Genomic DNA, 24693 nt, shown 5'->3' on the forward strand with positions numbered 1-24693 from the left:
ATGCTGTCATCACTGGGCATCTTTCCCCAGCCTTATCAAGGGTGCAGGTGCCATTCTTTCGTAATCAACAGCAATTACATTTTACTAAATATGGGAACCGCTTTCAGGGACATGAATTTTATGATGTGAAAATTTTCTTCCTTTTTTATTTAAATTGAGCATTGCACTACTTTTGGTCACATTCTGCCTCCATGTTATAAAGCTGAAAGAGAATGATTTTATTTATTCTTAGATAATAATTTTCTTTTTCTTAGTCTTGCCAATCTGTCTGTACTTTCCCTTGTCCTCCGTATATGTAAATGTGAAATGAGTTGTGGGTGGTAAGAGCAACACACTGACAAAATGGTGTCAGGGTTATGCTTCACAGGACTGCTTTTTACTACTGAAGAGTGAGAATGTATAGGTAGGCAGTGAGAAGAAGAGATGGCCTCTTTTAAAATACTGTAATAAAACTTTCCAGGTCTGTTTTGAGCCAATGCAGCCCCGACAGAGACTGCACGATGCAAGGTGGCTTTGTATCACCTCATCTCCGAGAAGCTTTATCTGAGCTTATCAAGGAAGAACAATTTCTGTGGTTTTTAGGAATGATGATTTTTTTAAAGGAATGATGCCACACTGTGGATCCTGAAAACGACGCTTACTACGAAAAAAAGGGGGGGGGTGTCGTTTTTATTTTTTGCACTTTCGTGGTCAAAGCCAGCTGAACTGCAGCTGACGGGATCTCCCTCCCCGCCCCGAATGGGCGCGCTCGAGCACTGCGGGTCGCTCCAGCACTTACCACCCCCTCCAACCGCGAGTGGTGCGGTCCAGCTGGGCTGCCCGGTTGCCTGGCAACCGGGGCTGCGCCGCGCGGTGCTGAGGTGAGGGCCGGGCCGGGCCGGGTCGGGGGCAGGGCACTGGTTCGGCTGCCGGGCCGGCAGCAGACTCTGTGAGGAGGGGAGGGGGTAAGCAAGGGCTCCCTCCAGGCCGGGAAAACGAGTAGGGCAAAAGCGCGGATTGTTTCAGTCTCAGTCTCGGCTTGGTGCTCCCCTCGCAGTGGCGGAGAGAAGGTGGGGCGGGACGTCCAGCTCCCCTCCTGCAGCGCTGGAGGTTGAGGCGGATGTGGCTCTGGCAGAGCTGCCTGTTGGGGAGCTGTAAGCCCTTGTGCCAACTAAGCAACTCTCCTAGTCTAATTACATAGCATAGACCTTAAAAGCATGTTTTGTGTTGCTCACAAAGCACGTCGATGCTTTTGCAAGTCTCAAGCAGTATGTAATAGCGTTAAACTGCACTCCTTTCTGGTGGTGAGGTGTGCTAGGAGCTCTGAGGCACCGAGGGATTAGAAAACCCAAGTGCTGACAGAAGAGTGTTACCCAGGCCTGAGGGCATTTCTTGTGAGTTTGGCCATTGCCTCCAAGGCAACCGGGATTGTACAGGATTCTCCTTGTGGGGGCTTTGCACAAAAACAAACTTTGTGTTAAGGATAGACACAGGTATCTGAAAAATTTAAGATCATCACTCTATCACTCAGAGATTCCAGAACCTTGGCAAGTAAACACTCATCCGTTATTCTTCTTTTGAGGAATACTGCATCGTGTTATTAAAGTTGGTGAATGAATGGTGCCACCCCTTTAACTTACGGTTTAGATTACACCAGGAATCCTTTGCTAATACAAGTCTGTCTACAGCTTTTCAAAAGCTGTATTCCTGATGGGGAGTGATGACCAAGAGAGGAAGGGTGGCAGTCATATAAGTTAAAGTTGAACAACGCAAGTGGAAAGAATGTAAACCTCGTGCTTAGAATTTGTTTTAGCATGGTTTCGTCCGAGTTTGATTGGTGTCACTACCTCAGCAGAAATTTATTCTTGTTGTGCAAAGTACAGTTCCTCTTACAGATCTTCTGTTGCAAATGGAAAATTTGTACTTGGAGCCATAGAGTGGAAAATATTCTTGAGGGCAGGGTTCTGGTATCACATTATTTTAAGCTTCTTATTTATTATTTAGTACTGCACAAGGCCATAAATCAAAGCTGCACTTCATGAGTATGAAGCACCTCTCAACTTCTGAAAGATCTAAAACAGGCTAGAAAACCAGACAAATGCTGGAGAAGAGACCATAAAGTGGATCAGGGGAGGTGGACCTCTTCAGTCCTCAGAAGTCTTGAGGAACCAGGCTCTGGTTCTCCCCTCTGCCCTTCTTCCCTCAAACTTTTAATGATCAGTGTTAATTTTAAGTTGGGGGCCTTCAGGGTAATTCAGGCATTGGGTGAGTTCAGTTGCCCATTGATACTAATGCAGCACCATCCTGCGCTGCACATCCACCTTCCCTTCATGAAAAACAAAGACAAAATGAAGGGGTTTCAACCCCCTTCTTGACGGCTGAAAAGGTCAGCATGGCTTTTGAACATGCTTTTTCCAAAAATAACTTCTTTGGCTCATAGGAGAGCTAAGAGCTATATGCTATTTTTATGAAGATAATTTCTTGTGCATAGGTTGTGTCTGGTTTCCTTATTGCATATTTGCACTTGTCATTAGAGAAGTTTATGTTCTGATAACTGTGCTTACTTAACACAGGTTCTGTAATACCCAGGCCTTCTGGATTTACAGTTATCTTCATTAAATAACCCAGATGATGCTGTCCAAACAAAAGAGTCAGATGCCAATATTCTTATCCCTCATACTAATATTTAAAAATAAAAAATTAATCTGCAAGTTAACAACCCAAACACTCACAAGAGAGTGGACGAATATTTCTGTAGAAATCAGTTTGGATAGCAGGTTTATCAGAAGAACCTTCTCTCCTTTTCTGTGATGGGAGATGTGAAGGAAGAGAGAGATGTTTTGCACAGTCCTGAAAGGCAAAAATCCCTGATAAGCCTTAGAATATGCCCAAAGTGCTAGGGCTTGCAGTGGGAGCAATGTTTCACGGAGTCACTCAGTCCTTGTACTTAGTACACACAGAGAAACCTACTTCATTAGGAAAGAAAGTAACTCCCTATCCTAATGTCTTTAGGCAGGTTTAGGTAACAAATGCTATCAGAGCAAGGGAAGACATTTTGATCATTATGTTATTTTGATTTTACCCCAGGTGCTGAGGAAACTGACTCCATTTCTGTCCAACATGGATGTAGTTCAATCAGCCTCGACAGAAATCACAATTGCTGAAAAATCCTTCAAGAAAATACCCAGTGTCCTTCTGGACAGCCTAGTGGAGGAACCTAAAAAAAGACACGCTGTTCCCCATCACCTGCTGGAAACAAGTAAGTTTCTGCTCTTTGACTGTTTCCCAACCTTGGAGCAATTCAAGGAGACACTTCGTTATTATTATATTTTTTTGTAACTCATAAGCAAAACTCCCAGCCTGCTGCCTAAATTATGTCTTCCTGTAGGCCAAATCATAGGATAGGTAGTCAGAATGACTAGAAAGAAAGAAATAATGGCTGTGAGGATTCTGGATGACCCTCACATTTTGGGGAGGCTTGTTGAAGCTATGATGCTAGGAGGAAACTGACTGTGGAATCATGGCTCTGCTGGGGTAATAGATGCTCCCTTAACTTTCTGCTTAAAGTGTCATGCCTACTTACAGGAGAAATAATCTGGTTTTGTCTTTTCTCTATAATACATTGTGTGCAGCATAAAATGCTTTAGCAACATAAGTAACAGTTATCAAGTGCATTTCATCTGGTCTCCTTTTCTCCTTTTATCTTCTATCTCTATAGAAATTTATTCGGAATGTCACAGGAGCAAAGTTGTACAGGCTGAGCCTGCTGTGTTACACTATGGAGGGTATGAAGTTGGAAAACATCACCAACAGACACTTGTAAGTGTCCGAGCAGGGATCCTCTTGGGGCTCATAAAAGGATAACAGAAGCTGAGTAGACTGCTTGTGGTTGTGAGGCCTTTTGCTCTCCAGACTGCTCTAAAAAGCAGCACTTAAAATGAGTGGCCCTGCGGTAACAAAACAGATGAGTACCATGCTGTGTGTATCACTGTCCTTTACCTTTGTCTATTTTACCTTTCTGCTTCCTGTGTCTGCAAGTACTGTTAGTGAATGTGACTTGCATGTCATGATTGAAGGATTCATTCTTGAACTCTGTAAGAGACTGTTCTCAAAATGTACTTGGGTTGTCATTGTGTCTGCAAGCCTGTTCACTGGTGGGAAAATTTTGAAAGCACCTCTCGTCTTCTGCCAAAAGCAATTTAATCTAAGGGAAGAAAGAGTGCATGGGTTTGATTACCTTTCCTAGTTTGAGTATTTCCTTTACTTCTCTCTTCTTTACCTTTGACTGCCTTCTTTATTCATGTTGTGTTTTGAGGCAGAGGTTGGGTGATTATGGTGGACTAGGTTCTCCAGATATAATGAAAATAAAAAAGATACAGGAGACTTTACAGGCTGAACTGACACCATCCAACAGTTTGTTGCTTTGTGATGCAAAACAAACTCATGGAATATTACAAAATGTCTGTTGTTTCAGACCTGTATAAAAGCAAAGTCAACAGGTTGTTTCATTTTTTGCTCTTTTTGCACATAAGCAAAACAGGACCAGAATTTGATTCAACATCAGCACTGTCTTTAGCAAGACTGCTATTCCTAGGTAAGGAGTTGGGACTTAGTTACAAAGACTGAAAAAGCAGGATGCAAATTTTGCTTAATTTTCTTTTAAATTCAGAGCATATTCAGAATTATTTCTTCTAAAGTAAAATTTTTTACTTCTTTGCTATGGGTAATTTTACAAAAAGAACAGTTGGCATTCTCAGTTGATCTCATTGTGAAGTGTTCTGTGGTTTGTTTTCTTTTGTTCTACAGAAGCTAATAAATACTTCTGTTGATGTAATAAACGTTCACATAATACCACCACTGACAAAGCATTTTCAGATCAAATACAACAAAACAGTAAGTGTTGGAAAGCCTTTACACTGCTCTTTTTCATGCAGCACTGGTTTTGTGTCATATAAGCAGCTTTTACATGTCTTCTGCCTTATTTTGGGTCATTTTCTAGTACCGGCTTGTCCCTGGCTTGTCGTATGTGGTTACTGTTGATTTTTGTCCTGATGAGTGGCGGTACTACTATGACTGCATCAGAATTCACTGTCAGGTGAGGACTTATTATAAAATACATATAACAGTTGTAATGGAATGAAACAGCTATTAGGACATGATGATAAAGTAAAGGTACAGTTAATCTCCTACAGCCACATGGATTTACTCCCAGTAAGTCTGGATTGGAGTATTTCATTTTAAGCATTTAAAATTTTTCCTCTGCAAACATCCCGAAGCTGTGGGTGGAATATCTTCCTTATTCTGTTATTCTTTGCCAGTAGTTCAGTCTTTGTGCCACACTGATGTAATGTCTTAGCTGAACATGCTTAGAGGAACTCTAGAGAGTTGCTGAAAGTATGGAAATACAGATGGATTCTGAAAGTGGGTAGAATATCAAAATCCTGAGGTGCAACACAGTGATGATCTCAAAAATGTTTTATGCCCATTTACAGGCCAACTGCTACAGAAACATTTTCTTTTCATAGCATTTATTCCTTGTAAGAAATAAGTATTTACCTCTTCTATTTTTATTTTTCCCCAGGGAGATGATACATTACTTATTCCTGTGCATGCTTACCCTGCTATGAATGTTGTAGAATTTCCATCATTTATAAATCTATCAGATGTACCAATTGGTCAGAGGTGAGTTAAGGACAGACATCTGTCCACATGCACAAATTGCAAAATCTCCTTTTTCTCTATTTGTACAACTTAATGTTTTGAAAGCTTTAAGGAAGTCAGCCTCCATCTGGACTGCAGAATAGTTCTGTATATGAATAGTTTCAGGCACATGTTCACAGGAAGTAAACATATACATAGATGTAACTGGGGTATCAGTCTGAATCCGTGCTGACTCACTTCACTCATCATATGTGAAGCAATATGGCTGCTGTTTGTAACCTGTAGACTCCCAAGTGTTATGTCTTTTTAGCATTAATAAGTGAATGGATCTTCCTTTCAAGATGAAGTACTCTGGAAATGAAGTTATGGTAGGTGTGATAGCAAATAGCTAGCCTTATTCCAGATTTTGATCATTCATTAGATTTGCTGCTTCTGTTTAAAAATAGTTGATATGATCTTTTGATGTGGAGCTCTAAATAGTGGAGATTTCATCTTACTCCCTCTGTTGCAAAGATGTAACATTGAGTGTTCCCATGAAGTAATCATAGTAATTGCTAATAGGAACTGGGAAGGGGGAAAGCAGAAGGGAAATTCTGTTGATTAGGGTCTAGTTCTGTAGTATATTGGCTGTATTAGTTGTAATTATGGTGATATGTGTCGCTGTAAAGGTGTGAGTGAAATCTAGGAACTGAAGGTCTTAGCAGCTAGGGTTTTTTTCTTAGCCTGTGAGTTGAAAGTAACTCATGAATTTTACTGAAGGATAGAAATAAGAACAGGCAAAGCACCTACAAGGAACATGCAAAATTCTGCAGTAAAAAATGAGCCCAGCATTGCAGAATGAACATTCGTGTCTTTTTGTTCATTTGTTTTTCTAGTCCCCCTTAATCTGCTAAACTCTAGTGAATATACCAAAAGTGATGTTACAGCTTTCTCACAGGGCTGGACATAACTCCTGACTTTCTGGGTGCCTCTAGGCATGATGTGACTCTATTTATTTCCTTCATTTTTACAAGTGTTGAAGTATACAGAATTTTCATACTCTCAGAATACAGAGAAGAGATTAGACAGAGTACAAAATACATTTTTTAAATAACGGGAAAAATTTTCAATGCAACAGGGATGGTCAGAGATGCCCTGAGGGAATTTGGAATTGTTCCTGAAGAGAAAACTGATGGTTTCTCTTAAAATCCAAGGTTTTAAGGTAAAACCTTAACTTTAACCAGTACTTTTCATCATTTGTTTGTTAAAAACTTTCCTGAAAATGAAGGTTCTCTGAAATGCTTGGTACTGTACAGAGCTCAAGGGACTATCGGCTCAATCCATAGCCCACTGAGATCAATGGAAAAACTGCCTTTTACGTCCAGTAAGTGTAGGATAAGTCCTATGTTCTAACACCCAGCTTTCTCCTTAGGTACATAAGGTCCATCATGCAACAGCCACCATAACTGTCTCAGCTTTAAGGCATTTTGGTTACTGTACAAGCCACACTAAACCTTAAACTGCCTCCTCAGCCTGCTGTTGCATCTTCTACATGAACAGGTCATATGGACGCAGTGTAAAAAGCACTTTGTTATTATTTTTTATTTCCTTAGGCATTTCAAAATGTGCTTTCCAAAGGAACAACTGTATAGCATGCATTCTTTGCTAATCAGCAGGGTAAGATTTCAGTCAGAGAGTTTACAAGAATGGGAAACAAGCCTAGGTAAACTGGTGTTGATTTGTAGGATGATGGATGGTATTACACCAATGCTTTTGTATTTCAACTTGATACATGAAAATAGATGCATACAAAAGCAAGACAGCTTGAAAAGATGTGTGCTAAAACCCCTCCCATAACTTGATGAGACATAAAGGGCTCTTATGAAAACCATGCCATTTTATCATTATTTCCACTGTGGTTAAAATCCAGTCATTCTGATGCGTTGCAGTTTTCAACTCTTTTGAATATTGCACAGTGTTTTCACATCATCTTTCACAAGGAGAGCCACAGAAGAAGATTGATTTCTGGTTCTGTACTTATTGTTGCTCTCATTTGGATTGTTGGTACTTACTAAATATTGCAGTTTGTAAGAGTCTGAGGATATGCATAAATAACTTATAAAAAGTAATTCTTTTATTTTTACTGTAATCAAATTCTGTATGGGTAGGAGAAAGTAAGTCAAGATGTAAAATATCCAACATTTGAATAAAGATTTAGCTCTCATTTCCTCACTGAGTGAAATGTCTGAAATGCTTCGCTATTCTGGAACAACAAGGAATGATTGTTTTCACACTAATAAGTGACCCATTCCTCTGAACACAGATAAATTCAGTGCATGGTGTGTATAATGTACATTTCCAACTTGTAATTGATGGTCAATGGTAGTTTTATTAATTTATTTCTTCCTTTCTCTCTTTTCAGTAAAGAGTATGTTATCCCATTGCAGTGCAGCTGTCCAGTAGATTTTGAATTCCACATTGATTTAATTCAGCCTCACAGAGCCTTCACTGTCCAGCCAACATATGGTAAATTGAACTTATTTAAAGTACTAAATGTTAAATGCATACTTATGAAGTGTGGTTACTTGTGACAGTGTATTCAGTGCTGTACAGTAAAAGTCTTTGCTTCAGAATCTTTCCAGGTACATGCTGGATAATTAATGGGAGTCATATGCAGCCTCATAGCAAATAACCCACTGTGGCTGGTAGATTTTTTTTTTGTCAATGCCCAGCTGCAGACCTCTGCAAAATACAGGATGTCTCAAGAAGTCCATCTGGCCTTTGTGTTTCCTTCTTTGCCAGCATAGCCTTTTGAAAGGAGAGGGGCAGGAAGCCCAGGCTTCACCTCTTTATCATACCTTTTCCCAAGGACTGTTTGGCTCCTGCCCCATTAAAGGAACATCTGTCTTTGTGGAATAGGCATGCATCAGATTACTTAACTGGGGATATAGGAAATAAAAGGTGACTTACACTCTATCAAACATCCTCCCGTACCTGTTTTTCACTAGTGGTCTGTAAGAATTTGTTAGGGCTGTATCTGATGCTTCAGGAGCTGTTACAGTGAAGGGCACAAAACACACCACTGCAGGTGTTTCGTGGGAGGGCATGGATGTTAGAGTCAGTCTAGACCTCTGTGTGCAGGCTTTACAAGAGGCAGGGACTTTTGGAACAGTAGGCTCAGCTATTTTCATGCCTAATGCTGGAGAGGGCTCTGTCTTGAGACAGACATACCTTTGCTGGTCTGGTGCTATCATTGTTACATTGGCCAGATGCTGGCAGAAGCATATAAGTTAGTGTCCAGGTGTTCCGACAAAAATGTTTATGCAGACCTAGCTGCATAATTCACCTACGCAGTCTGGTCAGTTCCATGGAAATACATAAAGATCTAAATAAATAAAAACCTTAAATCTGGCACTTAGTGCCATTTGTGACACTGGAATTAAACTTTGATTATTTATGCACTGCAGTAAAAATTGCTGTTGTTTCTGTATGTAAAATGATATTATTTTTTGCTGTCTTGCCAGATGGATTTTCATTTCTTAGGAGTAGTTGGATTCTATCAGGTGTGTGGTTCACAAAGATGAACTATGCTGCTGCCTTGATTAGGGTCATTCTTTCAGGATAATATTCTTTCTTATTTTGTGCTTAAATAAGTTTTGATATATCAAGGGAGGAAAGGAACAATATTGCAATTGAATAAAACAAGAGAGAAGTTGTAAAATTCCTCAGGAAGTTTTTGTGGTTTTGCACAGTCATAGGCAAAGTAGCTGGAAGTAATTCATGCTTTCTAAGTTGGTTTAGTTCTTGGAAGAAAGGGGAACAAAATATGCCAGAAAAAAACATCAACCCAGTAACAGTGAAGTCAGAAACTTTGGTACTGGGAATTCTGAGGCACTGAATGATACCTGAAAAGCACTAAGAAGTTTTAGCGTCTATTTAAGCTGCTGTGTTGTGAGATATGATGAAATAATAAAAGAAATTCCACACACATACACAAAACCCCAAAACATCCCAATGAAACTAACTGGTGTTTAAAACGGCAGGATACAGAAAACCAGGCAATGGTCACTTTACAGAGATGAGAATTTCATATTTCTGATTAAGTGAATAAATTTATTGCAGAATGCTGAGGAGCATCAGGTCCTGCATCCTGGAATTCCACTGAATGTTTAGGGATATGAAGGGTGGTTAAAGTGGCTGAGAAAACAATGGAGTAGGTAATAATGAAAAAAAATCAAGTAGAGACAGGTGATGCATCAAATCCAGATGATTCCCGAACTTGGAGGGAGGCAGAGGAATATGTTTATAATGTTTGTTCCTGAAAGCAGGATATGCCAGAGATTTAGGACTGGCAGAAGCAAGTGAATAATTTCTACATACAAACAGGCAATCATTTTCATAATAGTAGGAAATATTATAGTCTTACTGTCAAATCTTTCTGCTGTTGCAAAATATCTCCCATTATCTGACAATGCATAGTTCTTGAAAGATGCTTTGAGACCTGAAATATTTTCCAGGCCTACTGCCATCCATTCAAATATTAATACTGTTTTTAAAAACAAAAATGTAGTCCAGAGTCAATTTCAGCATACTGAAGTGTGCTCTTGTTAGATGGACTCATTGTTTTTCTCCTCTAATCGTAGGAATCATTCCAGGCAATGGAAAAGTGGAATTAACGGTGAAATATTCCCCAGTTGAGTATGGAACAGCACAAATGACAATGCAGTTACGGATTTCACAGTTTAAGTCAAAACCCTATGTATGTGTATTCACAGGAACATCAACACCACATCTGGGTCTAACGTACGTGTAGCTGACTGATCTCTGAATATTTTTGCCCAGTGCTAAAAGATACAGCCATTTGCTGTAATCATTTCAAGTGTTTGGATCTAGACACTTATGTAATTTGACTGTTAGTACATGTACCTGCTCTTCTACATCATTTGCTCAGAATGCCCTTAATCTGTATGAAGTGAAACTGTACCAAAATAAACATAGTTGTAGAATCATAGAATGGTTTGAGTTGGAAGGGACCTTAAAGATCATCTAGTTCCAGCCCCCTTCCATGGGCGAGGACACCTTCCACTAGACCAGGTTGCTCAAAGCCCCATCCCCTGGCCTTGAACACTGCCAGGGGTGGAGCATAATGAAAAATAACATACCCTTCAAGAAGTGTTCATCATCCTCAGTTTCAGTTGTAACTGTTCTGTGTTATTCTTATTTCTGAGGCCTTGCAACATAGAGGGGATTTTGAGCAATGAAGTCTTTTGGGCTGCAGTAATTTTTTTGTGAACTCTGAAGAGTAGAAAGTTTGCTGCCAAGTGTAATTTGGGAGATACATTTACAGTCTCCATGTGTATCTAAAGGGGTTGTAAATGCATGTATTAGACTTATATGCCATTTAAAGAGTACTTACAAGAGCAATATATGTCCTACTGATACCTAGAAAAGAACGTCTTGACAAACTACAAAGTCATCCAGAGAAAAAAGCTGTGTCTGCAGGAAAATTTGTGGTGTGGAGAAGAAACCAAGTCAGTCGACCACGAGCAAGGCCTATTCAAAAAGTAAAGGTGTGAACAGATAATAATTACAAGTATTTTTCTGGGCTGAAAATATTTCTTGTTTGTATTTCTTCCTATTAATTTATATCTCGTAGGAAATTGAATATCAGAACCTCAGATTCCCCACAGACTTGTCAAATCCATATGCTGTAGCTACTGTTTTGAATCAGGAACCAGGCAAATTGAGGATTAAAGATTTGAAAAAAGGTAATGTAATTAAGCAGCATAAACTTGGTTGTAGCATTATTTGTAGGTTTTCGATGAGGAATTCTGCTCCAGAATTGCTGAGGTGATGTTACTGTAGTTTCTGTAACAAATCTTACCTTAGCTTTGTGTCTTAATGAGTTCAGTTATCGCAGCAGTGGATTTAGCAATTAAAAATTCAATCTGGTCTGAGGTGTGATATGGTTTTCTGATATTCCTGCAGTCCTTTCTCAAGGCTGTGAAGGGATAAAAACAAGACAGATGAAGGAAACTCTATTTCAACTAAAAGTTAAAAAAAATATTCAGGAAGAGGAAGCAAGTCATCTGAAGTGGTAAGTGTTAGTTAACCAAATTAACAAAACTGGGGTTTGCTTAACCAAGGCCTCTATGAATGATGTATGCAATATCCTCTAGTGCATAATGCTGACATTTCATGTCCTGATAGGTTTGTTTTACAGTTAAGTTACTGTTGTTTTCTTTTCTCTTTTTTTTTTTTCTATCTAAGTGCAGTCTCAGCAGTAATCCATAGTAGTACTCAATGAGGTCTTTGTGTTATGGTTGTGTTCAGAAAGATACCTGCTGAAAACCTTGTTCACTTAACCTTGTTCTCAGACATCTCATCTTCTGCCCTTAAAGGCAAAGGAAGCTTTTGGTATGGTTGTCAATAAATCTGGGTTAAAATGTATAATGGAGTGAACAGAATTGCACACATACATCAAATGGCATAAAGGAAAACACATAGTCATTTGTGTAAGCACACTGTGGTTTCATTTGCAATCCTCAGATCTGCCCTTTATGCTAAACATTATGGATCCCTGGACCCCTTAGGAAGAGAAGAATAAGTCTGTTAGCCTTTAAATAAAGTAAACTGTGCATTGAGTAAAGCATCTTTCTTGTCTCCCCTGTAAATGCAGGCAAGTTCGTAAAGGCCAAGATCCAATCTCTCTGGAATTTAAAAAACAGATTATCGAAAACCGACAGAGGGAAGAACAACAATACAAGGTTAGTTTTTCTGGGCTTTTTTTTTTTTTTTTCCTACAAATTTAAAAAACCCCTTATACTTTCAGATTACACAGTGCACTAGTGAATTGCATCAAGTTCTTTACATCTTCAGTTTTTCTTCGTACATCCATGCAAACCTGTACTGGTAGTACAGGTTACTGTAGTTACATCTTTATTATGCCTGTGTATCAGTGTTTCAGAGGTGGCTTTTATCTTGGAGGTAGACACAGGGAAGGATAAGTTATTAATGGAAATGTAACTAGATGTTTGCAGATTTGCACTCAGCCACATCACAGTGCAACATTGCAGCGTAATCCTGTCAGCACCATGGCTAAATCCAACCTGCAGTTTATGTTGTACCTCTCTGAAGAGATGATGTCCTGAAAGGCTCAGTCAAAGAGCTAAACACAGTCAGTACTCTTACACAGAGCCATGAGGAGGTAATTCATCAGGTTGGTCTTCTGAACCTTCACCTTCTCTCTCTTTGGTTGCTTCCGGTCATCCCAGATTGCAAGTCATCTTCCATGGAGGTGACAGCATCAATACACGGTGTCAGGAAGTATTTCTCCCCAGGTGGCACAGCCTGCAGGGACAGGTGGGACTTGTCCCTCTTATCCTGCCTCCGGGATATTCAAGTAGCTTTTGATATCCCACTGATTGCCAAGAAGCTTTTTATGGGAATAAAATTATTTATAGATATGGTAAAAGCTTAATTTATACAGTGAATTGGGCACAGTGAATTCATTCAAACATTATATTTAATGCAAAAGAGAAAGTGAGTAAAAAGGGAATCTAAGTTGTGAGATTGATGTATCACTGAATATTAACTTTGTTTAGAAACATTTATTTGCCTACATGTTGACCATAAAGGATCTGTAGATCTCTGCCTGGTTTCACATTTGCCCCCATGACTTTCTGATAGAGGCATTTTTTTGCTCATGCTGTCAGTTTTTTCACCTTGAGTGTCATTAGGCTTCACAGAGTATTTATTACCCATTCATCATTTGCTCAGGTGGCCAATCTGTTATACAGCCTGGGAGTGGCTGTCCTGGAGACCTTTAACTGGTCTGTCTTCCATTGTACTAAAACCTCAGTTGATGAAAATCATGGAAATTTGACTTTGCAAAATAAAGCCAAGATCTCTATTTAAGACATAATGGTATGTTGGAAATGAAACAATAGGTGAATAGGACTGGGGTGAAAGAGGCACAATGAAAATAAGCAGTGGTATTCATCCAGCATGCCTGAACATTGAGGGGGTCTCAAAGAAGTGAAGTGATATCAATAGTAAACTGTTTCACACATGAGCAGATTAAGCAGCTGGCACCATTGGAAACCATGATGGGAGATGTTCACAGAACATGGAAAAGCTTCAGGAAATTTATGTAGCACTGCCATGATCTGTTTGAGTGCTAACTTTTGGTATTGGTTCCATAGCCCCTCTCTGGCTGAATCTGTCTATGCAAAGCAAACTGTATTTCATTAGGGCAGAGATCTGAGTGAAACCCAGACCCAAAAGGACATTATTTAACTTTGTTTGACTTGCTGAAGGGTTGCAGTAATCACTGTCTAAAAGGGAATGAAGTCTGTGTTTTGTCAAGCACCTCCAGAATATTACAGCATAAATTAATTCTACTATTTGTAAGGGAGGAAAGAATCCACTGGATGCTTTGTTCTAATGTGATTGTTCTTCCTGATGATAAATTAGATCCAGAGAGGAGATCCTATCGTAGAACAGGAATTTCAAAGGAATGAAGTAGAAGTTTCTTTCAGGCGTGTTATCCGGCCTGTTGACCAGGTTTGTTTATATGTTGTTATTGCCTGCCATATGTTATTATCACCTACTAAGCTAACAAACAGATAGATATTTGGCACTGCATACTTTTTCTCCTAATACTCCTATTTCTGTGTCAGTTTTTTATTTCCCATTTTACTTTCAGTACAGTAGCACTGTGCTACATACATAACACATCTTCTGACATTCTACTCTAATACGAGAAACAAGCGGAAATTTGCAGGCCTAACCTCAGATTCATGTTGCTTCTTTCTGAAAATTCTCTTAGGAGTAGCTTTGTCATGCCTAAACGTAAGGTTAAGCATATCACAAGGTTTACAACCTTTACCTGCAGGTCAGATTGACAGGAACCTTTCTGGTACTTAGATTTTTTCTGTCCTTCTCTGTGGTGTGAGGTACTTCCTAAGATCCATTTCCTAGGATTATTTGGAGCTTTATTTAATAGATAACCTGCTGCTGAATGAAATTCTAATGGTAGTAATACAAACTGCCTTCTTGAGGAACATAATAGCTGTGGAAGTTGTCCTTTGCTGTACTCTTACACCTGTTACAACGTGCTGAAAATCGTTTAGTGAGGCATGGCATGGGGTTGTGTTGGGATGGTGTTCTAGGGGTCCTCCTAATCTAAATGTTGGTTGAGCAGCTACTCTCCTCCTGAGAGTTATTGTACTCAGAGAACACTGGTGTATCTTCTAGTGCCATGTTCTTCTGTTACAGTTTAAAACTAGATCTTTAAAAGAGATTAATGCATCAGGAAGATTTACTTGTGTTCAAAGAGTATTTCAACAATTTAATACATTAGAGACATCACCTCTTCCTCAAGTATGTCCAGAGCCAGAGATCACTACATATGGGGACATTTTTCTGGGGAATTATCACTCTAAATTTATCCTTGTCTTTTGCCCTTCTCTATGTGTGTACTGTCAGCCATTACTGGATTTAGGATGGGCCACTGGTTTGAGCGCTTACAGTTCACATCCATACAAGATGAAGTGTGGATTTGGTAGAGAACTACATTCTCTCCAGTGTCCGACCGCCCATGTATTACACTGAAGTATGTGGTTGTCATGTGTGTAGATGCAACCCATGCCATGTTATCTCTGCATTCCCCATCCTGCATCTGAAAATATTTGGTGATTACCTCCCATTAAGCCCTGCAGTGAAGGCTTCTGGTTAAATGCCAATACCGCAAATGCTTTCACTTAACTTAATGTCAGTGTTTAGAAACAGCATGCAGATTCAGGTGAAGAAATGGCTCAGGCTGGAAGAAATTTCTCACTGATTATAAAAAGGCTTTGATTTTTCTTTTCTGTTTCTTTTTGTTGTTTTTTTTTTTTTTTTTTTAATACCATGCAGTATCCAAGTGTCCATCCCACATTTGACCTGCTCCATAATGACCCTTGGGAGAATAGAAACAGGATGTTCAGGAAATTCCAACAAGCAGCATACAGGGTAATGTGAACAACCAGAATGCGGTGTGATGGCATTATGCCTTGGAAATAGCACAAGAGAACATGCAAACCAGAACATAAGGAGTCTCCACAGCTAGCCAGGGATTTGATAGTTTAATAAATATGTCCCTGCTTCACTAGGAAAGAAAGATCTGGAGTAAGTTTTGTGTTCTGTGGGTGCTCCTGCTGGTGCTTAATATTGCAATCAATGCTAAGTAAATAAAAATGGATTTAGTTGTTTGTTTTTTTTTTTTTAAGTAAAAAATACTTCTACATATTAAACAGCAGATTTCAAAATGCATATAGTTGCTTAGTTTTGGACCCCTAGGACAAGAAAGACATGAATAAGCTGGGGTGGGTTCAGTGTAGAGCCACCAAGATGGACAGGATCCTGAGCATTCAGTTTGTGAAGAGACACTTACTCAGCCTGGAGAGGGAAAGTGGAGGGAAAGAACAGTACCTTCCAACAACTCTGACGACGTTCTTGATGACAGAGCCAGTATCTTTGGAGTGGTGCATGGTGGGAGTATGGGAAATAATGAGCATCAATTCAAATAAGAGAGGTATAGACCATGTATAAGGAAATCCTTTTCTATTGTGAGGACACTCATTCATTGGAGCACATTATCCAGATAAGTTGTGCAGTCTACATCATCCTTGGATGTTTTCAAGACCAGACTGGATAAAGCCCTGAGCAACTTGGTCTTATCTTGTCACTGACCTTTCTTGGAGCAGGAGGTTGGACTAGGACCTTCCAACATGGAAGCTAAAGACTAACCAGTAAAATTACTTAACTCAGTGGATTTAAATATTATCTTGCATCTTCACTGCTCTTTTTCCAATAAATCTAAATGTAGCAAGCAATATGGATGTTTCCTACTTTCCTAATGTTCAGTTTGGATAGTGTCCAATCTATTTACAATATTAGGCTCCATACAGAGGTCCTGAAATGAAATACTCTTTCCTCTACTGCACAGATAAGGAGGTAGTTAAATGACCCCTTCTGGTATTAAAACCTACGACTCCTCATTGTGATATATGGCACTAGGCAAATTTCACAGTGCAGGCTAATACTTATTCTCTTCATTCATTAGGCCACAAGTATTCATATGGCCCTGATCAACTGACTACCTACCCAGTGTTAAATCTGTATATGACAGTAGACACAGCTGAAGGATTAAGACCTAGCTAAAAAAAGTCTGATTAGCCTGTAAGACTAAATGAAAACTTGCACTGGTTTTGTTGAATAATGTCATGTTAGTTGAGATCCATTCTACATCTCTCCTTTCCCATGTTCTCTCTCCTGATCAGAAAACTAACCATAGTTAAAAAACTTGAGAGACGGCCAAGTGAGCTCTGTAGAATAAATACAGTTGTAATGGACGTTTCTTTCTACGGCTGTAAATCTTACCATGTTTGGCTGAATGTTAAAAATCATTCTCTCAGATTGTTGTGCAGAATCGGCTAAATCGTTTACTGCTTCTGTTCCGTGGGCTAAGCAGAGAAGCCAGAGACTTGGAGGAAGGCTCTGTGTATGGTAAGGAGTAGAAGAACAAGTTGATATTTTGGCTATGAATTATGATAATCCAGGTTGTACTGCAGTTTGTCAGGTGTGTTACATATAAAGACAGAGTCCTTAAAAAGGAGTCTTCAAAAAAAAAGAAAACAGTGTGACAAGGTACAATCATAGAATCACAAAATGGTTTAGGTTGGAGGGGATCTTTCAAGGTCATCTAGTCCAACTCACTTGCAATGAACAGGGACATCTTCAAATAGATCTTTTTTTTTTTTTTTTTAATAAGGAGTTCTCTTCCTTATAATTTTCTTATACAGGTGCTTTCAAAAAATCACTTTTCTTTATGGTGAAATGAAAGTGCTGGCCTGGATAAGTCACTTGTTCTTCAACAGCCATAGAAGGAAATTGGCCTTGGATGGCAGTCACAGTTGGATATACTGGGGACAGAAGAGAATTTGTGTTTCTTATTTCCCACTCCCTCGTACACACACAGTTTGACAACTGCTGAAATGTCTTTCCATGTCAGGCCTTTTCCTGCTTCTGCAAGTAGGCATTTATAATTCCCAGAATGAAGAAATTGCAGGGATGCTTCAAGTAGAAGGCATAACAGCAGTTGTTGTAACAGAGGCCTTCTGAGCTGTCTCTGCCTTGCTGAGCAGAATGAGATAGATGATCATGCTGGAATAAGGGAGGTTTAATGTCCTTTTAGAAAAGGGGAAATGAGATCTGTCTAATAGTCAAGATATTGTGCCTGCTATATTGTAGATGTGGCATTTAAAGTCTTTAGGAAATATTACCTTTTTGTATTGAATTATGTCTACTTATATTTGTATATATTCATAAAATTGTATTTATAAATTTAGAAATCAATTTATAAATATCAAGCTATAAATTAATAAATTAAAATTTATGTTAAAATTGCTAGACGTACATTGTCTTAGGAAGATGTTAAACATATTTTGTGCCTTGATTCTATTTCTGAAACACTGTATTGACATATATTAAAAAATCTTAGTATTTGCTTTCCATTCATGACAGAAAGCAGGAGTTTCAACAAACCAGAGAAGAGTGAAGAATGTAAGGGCTTTTCTTCCAGCATAACTGAAGATCGTATATTGCCTTTTGAATTCCCCTTTTACAGTTCCTATGAGCTGCAGCAAGATTTGGTAGGTACAGGATTGAAATGATGGCCCACACTCAAGATAATAGAATTTTGGTGCGGACATTGGCCTCAGGCCCAGTACTGCCTTTATTGAAGTTTCACAATGTGACTGGTGTTCTGGGGTTCTGACAAATTAATTCAGGAGTTCAGATTTACTAAGGCTGCTGCTGAAAAGAGTAAAAAATCTTTGCATTCTCTTAATGACATTCTAAAATTCTGAATAATACATTCATGATCAGAGTTAGTTAACATCCATGATTTTGCAGAAGGAAAGAAATGAGAAATAACGGAAATGTCAAAGTCCAAGACAGGACACGAGAAATATAAAACAAAATGTTTGCATAATTATGTCCATATGTTTTCAAGTAGCTGTGCTTATGGGTTGTTGACAATGCAAAAACAAAGACCCACCATATTACGGGGTTTTAAATACTGTATTTTTTCAGGCACCTGATGCTCTTGGCCTAGTTCCTATTGAATCTGTAGATGTGAAAGTGAGACATGTTCTTCCATTTTACGACTTGAAGGTGAGTCAGAACAGCTTCCTCAGATGTATTTCTCTCTTTCACGAGTCCAGTTAGACATGGTTTCTGCCTGATTCAGTGCCTCCAGTCTGCAGCCCAGTAGAAATGTTGTCTTAATATGGCTGTATGATTATAATGCTTTTATTAAAAACAAATTTTACCTGTTTCCATAAGTAACAAGCTTATAGCCATAAACAGTCTCCTCTCCAGATACAGGTGAAGCTCTTCAACTGAAATTATTATATTTCAACCAACAAAATCCCTCTATGAATAAAGATACTGCAAGCCCTGCACACCACACAGTTTTTCCTTTGATTTCAGAGCTTTATGAAAGTGGTATTATAGAAGTGTCCTTCCTTTTAGAGAGTAATGGAAGTCTTCTGTTTATTTGGCATTCAGTTCTGCATGATTCGTTTCTTCATTCCTGCAAACATCTCTTTGAAATATATATATATTTTTTCAACTTTACGAGTACAGAAACTTTTTTTTTCTCCTGACTTCTAAACCCTTTTCTCTCCAATTTCTGAATAACAAAAGTTCAAATCCTGCACCCCATTGAAGTCTAAATATTCCCCCGAATACAAATCAATACAGATTTGGGCTCAATGTTAACTTTTTTTTTTTTTTCAGATGATGTAACAAGTCTAGAATCATTCTTGTAGCATCTTTTACGCTTATTACACATTGGTTCATCTGTCACTGTTATGTATATTACTTAACACAGCTTTTGTCCACCACATTGAGTTCAGAATATTAGAGCAAAACCCTATAAAATCCATGATATTTTAATAGAAAAGTGAGAACGGAAATATTCTTTTCAGCCTTCATTCAGCTTGTCTTGGTGAAGTATGGCTTCTCAAAGCTTTGTTATACACCGCATTCCAAAATAGTGATCCAAGTGTCTTTTACCACAGAGAAGTGATGTGTGTGATATAGCTGTAATGCCCCATTCCACCTATGAGTTAATCAGTAGTGATTACTGTCATCTCCTGCAGCACATCTTTTTTGTTTGCACCTAGGTTCCTCAGCATTTCAATATTATGAAGTATCAGCCATTCTGTACACACTATGCAGCCACAAGCTACAAACCTCAAAAACTTTCCCGACCACTGAGGCAGGGAGCCCAGGTAACAAGTCTTCTCAGATACAAACTTTGCTGAAGTCACTTCCAACCCTACATTCTTAGAATTATTTGATTCATTTTGTCTCAACATTTTATGCCAAAAGGCTTACTATACTCTGAAAACATTTGATGTCTTGCTTTTCAAGGATGAGTTGATTCAAGTAATTGCTTCTCCTGAGGGGCACCTTCGCCTGGTCTCCCAGAAGGCAGATTTCCACAAACCATCCCCAGAAGAAGTGGCAGAAAGGGATATCAGCCTCTTAAAACTGGTTCCTCCCCAAGCTTTAGTCTACCCTACAGAGAGCATCCCACTTCGTATTTTTGTAAGTAGAAGTTGACTTCCGCAAAAAACCTAAAAACAGAGGGGAAGAGGGTTTTATTTCATCAGAAGCCTGATGTGGAATTGGTGGGCAATTGTCTTACTCAGATTGGTGTATAAATCTATCTACAGTGAGAGTAATCCCCCAAGGTGCTAGCCCTGGTAGGTAGAAGTCACAGAGCAAATTGCACTGAGAGGGGTATCATTTCATTTTAAGGTGGAATTTGGTCAGTTTAGGAGACGAATGATAAAGCAAAGTTGCCAGTGAACTGGAGACCCTTCCAGTCTCACACTCCACAAATGGTCACTGATCCCAGGATTCCCTGGAACACCATGGGGCCTCTCCCATCTTCTCCATTTGTTCCCTTATTTGGACGTTAGAAGAAAAGCCATGATTTTGGCATCTCAGTCCTTCTATAACGTCGTGCTCTTGCCCAGGTAATGGGACAGGTGCAGTCGTTCTCCTTCTGTTCAGTTCTGCCTGATCCTTAGATAAACTGAGAAAAGTGAAGTCAAGCTCTTTACTCATGTTGTCTCCTGCCACCTTAGAGTTTCCAATAGTTCTCATAGCATCTGAAAACCACATTTCCAAGTTATTAGGCACAGAGATTCAAAAAATCACAGCCTTGAGTGTGGGAGGATTTTCTGTTAATTGTCATGTAAATTGTGCTACTTGGCAGAGTGCAGAAGGTATTTCCTGACAATGTGTCACAGCCTGGAGGTCCCTGAGGTGTCTCTGAGCAGACAAAGACAGATGTACAGCTCAGCGAAATGCTGTGCATGGATACAGGCAGCATCTCCAAGCCAGCACGGCACTGTGTCTGACCTGAGTGGCTTTGTCTTTCAGCAGTACTTAGCTGCAATGGGCCAGAGCCCAGAGTGCTGGTATGGTGATCTTGGAATAACATACATGGTATAGACTTGTACTCACTGCATGCAGCCAGGACTCCAGTGGACTTAGTGATGAGATCTTCTCTGCATCACTTTCACATCAGTTTCATCCCTCTGTCATGTCAGTGTAAGAGCCAGGCACAGCTTGATCTCACACTACCCAGCATTAGACTTTACTCAGAAACAGATGCTAATGCAGTAAAACAGATGATAAAACACTCACTAGCTTTCACCACAGCAAAGTCAGTTCCCATTCTGAACTGTTCAGAGAATCAGCAATGGATTTTTTAGTAATCAGGAAGTTTTTTTTTTTTTTCCAATCTTGGAGACAACACCTAAATTGCTGTATTTTAGACAGGAGAGAGCATGGATAAACCAGGCAGATTATGGGTCTGTGATGAGGGGAAGAGAAAGGAAATTAATGGTCAGACCAAACAGAACAGTCACAGTGAGACGCAGGTGTGAATCTGGGGAGACTACATCATTTATAAGAACTGAATTTTAGAATCATACCATCATAGAATAGTTAGGGTTGGAAAGGACCTTAAGATCATCAAGTTCCAGCCCCCTGCCATGGGCAGGGACACCTCACACTAAACCATATCACCCAAGGCCTTGTCCAACCTGGTCTTGAACACTGCCAGGGATGGAGCATTCACAACCTCCCTGGGCAACCTATTCCAGTGCCTCACCACCCTAACAGGAAAGAATTTCCTCCTTATATACAATCTAAACTTCCCCTGTTTTCAAGTTTTAACCCATTACCCCTTTTCATCAGTTTAGTTCTTTATGGTGCTCAGAATGAATTTATAAGATAATCTCTTCTTTGTTTTCAGAATCCTACTCCAGGATTAGTTCCAGTTTTACTTCCTTTGGCCTATTCTGAAACAGATATTGAATATCATCTTTGTCCTCATCCAAAATACACCTTTACAAAGGAATGTCCCAAAGGATCCAGTATTCCAGTCACACAAAAGAAATTTTTACATCACAAGGTATGGCCTTTTGAGTTTATTGTATCAGTACCAGGCTTGGGTACGTTTTTGCTAAGAATTTGTTCCAAGTAATCTAAAAGGAAGATCAAGAGTCATCCTAGATAGAAAACATTTTCAAATATAAATTATGCAATACCTAAATAGTCAGTACGTGGGTCAAAATAACTTGTTCTTTTTAGTCTTTATCCATGCCTCTTATTTATCCCTGAATATTTCTCTGCTCTTTCCTTCTTTTCACTGTCTGTTCTATTTTCATGACTTTGCAGTGGAGGAAGCGTCTTTTAAATATGGAGAACTTCAGCTTGTCAGATTCAATTCTCATCCAAGAAGTCAGACAGTCTGTCCATCAAGCCTCTCCCCCCACTGCATACACTGCATACACTGCATTATGTATTAGAGATCTGATTGCTGTAGCACTTGTCATTTCAGGATGTGATTTCTGGAGTAATGGAATGGAAAAGATTCTTACCAGTGGTGTATTCTACTTTTTCTAACACACCCACATGGACAAGTGCAACACCTAGGTAAGAAAGGATTTGAGTGTACAGTGCCTCTACTCAGCACTAGTTTCTGCTGTCTGTAACTACATTGACCAGTAACTAGCCCCACAGACAAAAATGGGACTACAGGTAGGATTCATTGCTGCTCAGAAATTCAAAACCAATGGGAAAACCCCCTGCTAACCTCACTGAAGGGTGAGTTAAGAACAATATTATTAGAGGAAATACCTACCTCTGGAAGAATTCCAGTCTGGCACTTTCAATAATAACTCTCCTGAATACTTTTTGGTTCAGTCTTAGAAGACCCTGGGAGCTACAGACTCTTGTCTGTCCTGCAGAAGTGTGACTGGTAAAACCTTTAACATATGGGCACCTGTACTCAGTAGCCAGCATGTCTCAGGCTCACGTTCCCTCCTGTCAGAGCAGTTGCTGACTACATCATCTTCGTTGTAATTACTACTATGAAGCTTCAAGATATAAACATTTAGTGCAGTTACTCTCTGCTCCTCTTAAACTAATACCATTTCCATCACAGGGATCCTTACAGTTCAGATATGCTTCCAAGAAATGTACCACCAATGCTGTGTGACTTACCAGAGAGAGACAAGGAGAACATAATTGACCAGTGAGTTTCTCTTCTATTTTGAACTAAATGTGACTGATGATTATTTCTTAAAGACTTGTATGGATGTACCTAAACCTGTCCCAAGAGAGCCCCAAAGGCAAAAAGGCACAAAGTCGCTCTTACATAACACATACTTTCATTTTTGTTGGCTAAAAAAAAACTTTTAAAAGGATCAAGCCAACTGTTCTTCAACTTATTAATTTTTAGAGAGACAGATGAAACTGAGTTCAAAATTACTCTTACTCCAGAGATGGTAAAAGCTGAATTTCCACAAATTGGGCAGACATTCTTGGAAGAAAGCAAAGAGAAATCGGCAAAAGAAGAAAGGTAGGTATGATTTGAACTTAGGGGAGAGGAATGGGAGGAAATCTGAAGACAAGCATCCCTTTCAGAATTATGTAGAAAGTCATACTGAGATGCTCTAGGGCCATCCTGTTTGGCTTTATAACGAGGGAAACAAAAACGCTAGTAAACAAGTCCCAGTCCTTTCTTTTGTCACTAGAAGGTTCTTCATTGCTATGGATAGGGTGATGTTTCTCTAGAGGACAGAAACACATTGCTCCTTTACAGCAGTTTCAACATTTTATCTTTAAGGCAAATCAGTTTTTTCATGTGGATGCTCTTGTTCTGGCCATTACATCATGTGTTCTTTCATCGGTAAAATGTAAAACTCAATGTAGTATGTATTTAGCTTTCCTAGCTGGCCAAGCAAATAGTGAATGTTCATTTCATAGTTTCAGTCCTTTTCCAGTTCTGCATAAGTAGTGAAATACCCTCTGTGTTCATTATATATAATATATATATTTTTTATATATATATATACATACACATATATATAAAATAAAGGAAAAGAGAGAGAGAGAGAAATTATGTGTGTCTCTTCCTTTGTTTTTGTCAGCATTCCTAAGTAGCTTCCCTGGTTATTATAAATACAAATGACATTTTAAACTTCTTGCAGAGACGTGCGCAAGCATCCAGATGGACATTTTCAACTCCAAAACAATGAGCTCAGAGAGAAGGTTCAAAAACATGTGGAGGAAATGAAGCTGAAAGCACTTAATAAAACCCTTATTCTGGAATAAGAATAATTTTACAAAGCCCATGGCTTGGCACTGCTTATCCTATTAATGCGTGAGGCTGCCTTTGTCCTTGCTACATCTACTTATGTTCAGTGAGGTCAGCAACTTCTCATGCAGAAAGAAGAGAACCACCAGTAATGCCACCTCTGTCAAGGACTTTCGCTGTGATCATTACCCCCCCCACAGTAATTGCTCCAGTGAGAATCCTCAGCCATGTGGCTGCTCATTTTGTCCTGGTGCAAAGGACCAGAAAACTGCAGTACTACCATATAAATAGTTTGGTAATTAATGTACAGCCCAATATTTACAAATAAAAAGTGAGAAGTC

At 39.2% G+C, this 24693-nt stretch overlaps 1 protein-coding gene across 2 annotated transcripts; it reads left to right on the forward strand.

Annotated features, from left to right (window-relative positions):
• The first annotated feature begins 798 nt into the window (after positions 1–798).
• Positions 799–24693, forward strand: CFAP221 (cilia and flagella associated protein 221). Of its 2 annotated transcripts, none has more exons than XM_061369982.1 (24): positions 799–860; positions 3067–3238; positions 3698–3798; positions 4786–4872; positions 4979–5074; positions 5561–5661; positions 8042–8145; positions 10263–10422; positions 11066–11189; positions 11276–11387; positions 11608–11716; positions 12299–12386; positions 14095–14184; positions 15538–15633; positions 17079–17169; positions 18187–18314; positions 18757–18837; positions 19854–19961; positions 20104–20280; positions 22004–22162; positions 22592–22686; positions 23198–23287; positions 23495–23614; positions 24246–24693. In XM_061369982.1, the coding sequence occupies exons 2-24, from the start codon at positions 3100–3102 to the stop codon at positions 24367–24369; spliced, it is 2580 nt and encodes an 859-aa protein (XP_061225966.1). In that variant the 5' UTR covers positions 799–860; positions 3067–3099; the 3' UTR covers positions 24370–24693. The 2 variants fall into 2 exon arrangements, with proteins under 2 accessions (XP_061225966.1, XP_061225965.1); XM_061369981.1 differs by lacking the exon at positions 799–860 and adding an exon at positions 1566–1588.

The sequence above is a fragment of the Neopsephotus bourkii genome, unplaced genomic scaffold (genome assembly GCF_033783945.1).
Source record: "Neopsephotus bourkii isolate Nb327-2 ecotype Australia unplaced genomic scaffold, CSIRO-AGI_Nbou_v1 NB_1526, whole genome shotgun sequence".
Taxonomy (NCBI): domain Eukaryota; kingdom Metazoa; phylum Chordata; class Aves; order Psittaciformes; family Psittacidae; genus Neopsephotus; species Neopsephotus bourkii.

Coding starts and splice junctions, on each gene's coding strand:
- CFAP221 (XM_061369982.1), top strand. CDS start 3,100: ATGGATGTAGTTCAATCAGCCTCGACAGAAATCACAATTGCTGAAAAA. Junction 10,423..11,065: donor ACACCACATCTGGGTCTAAC/GTACGTGTAGCT, acceptor ACTGATACCTAG/AAAAGAACGTCTTGACAAAC. Junction 11,388..11,607: donor GATTAAAGATTTGAAAAAAG/GTAATGTAATTA, acceptor ATATTCCTGCAG/TCCTTTCTCAAGGCTGTGAA.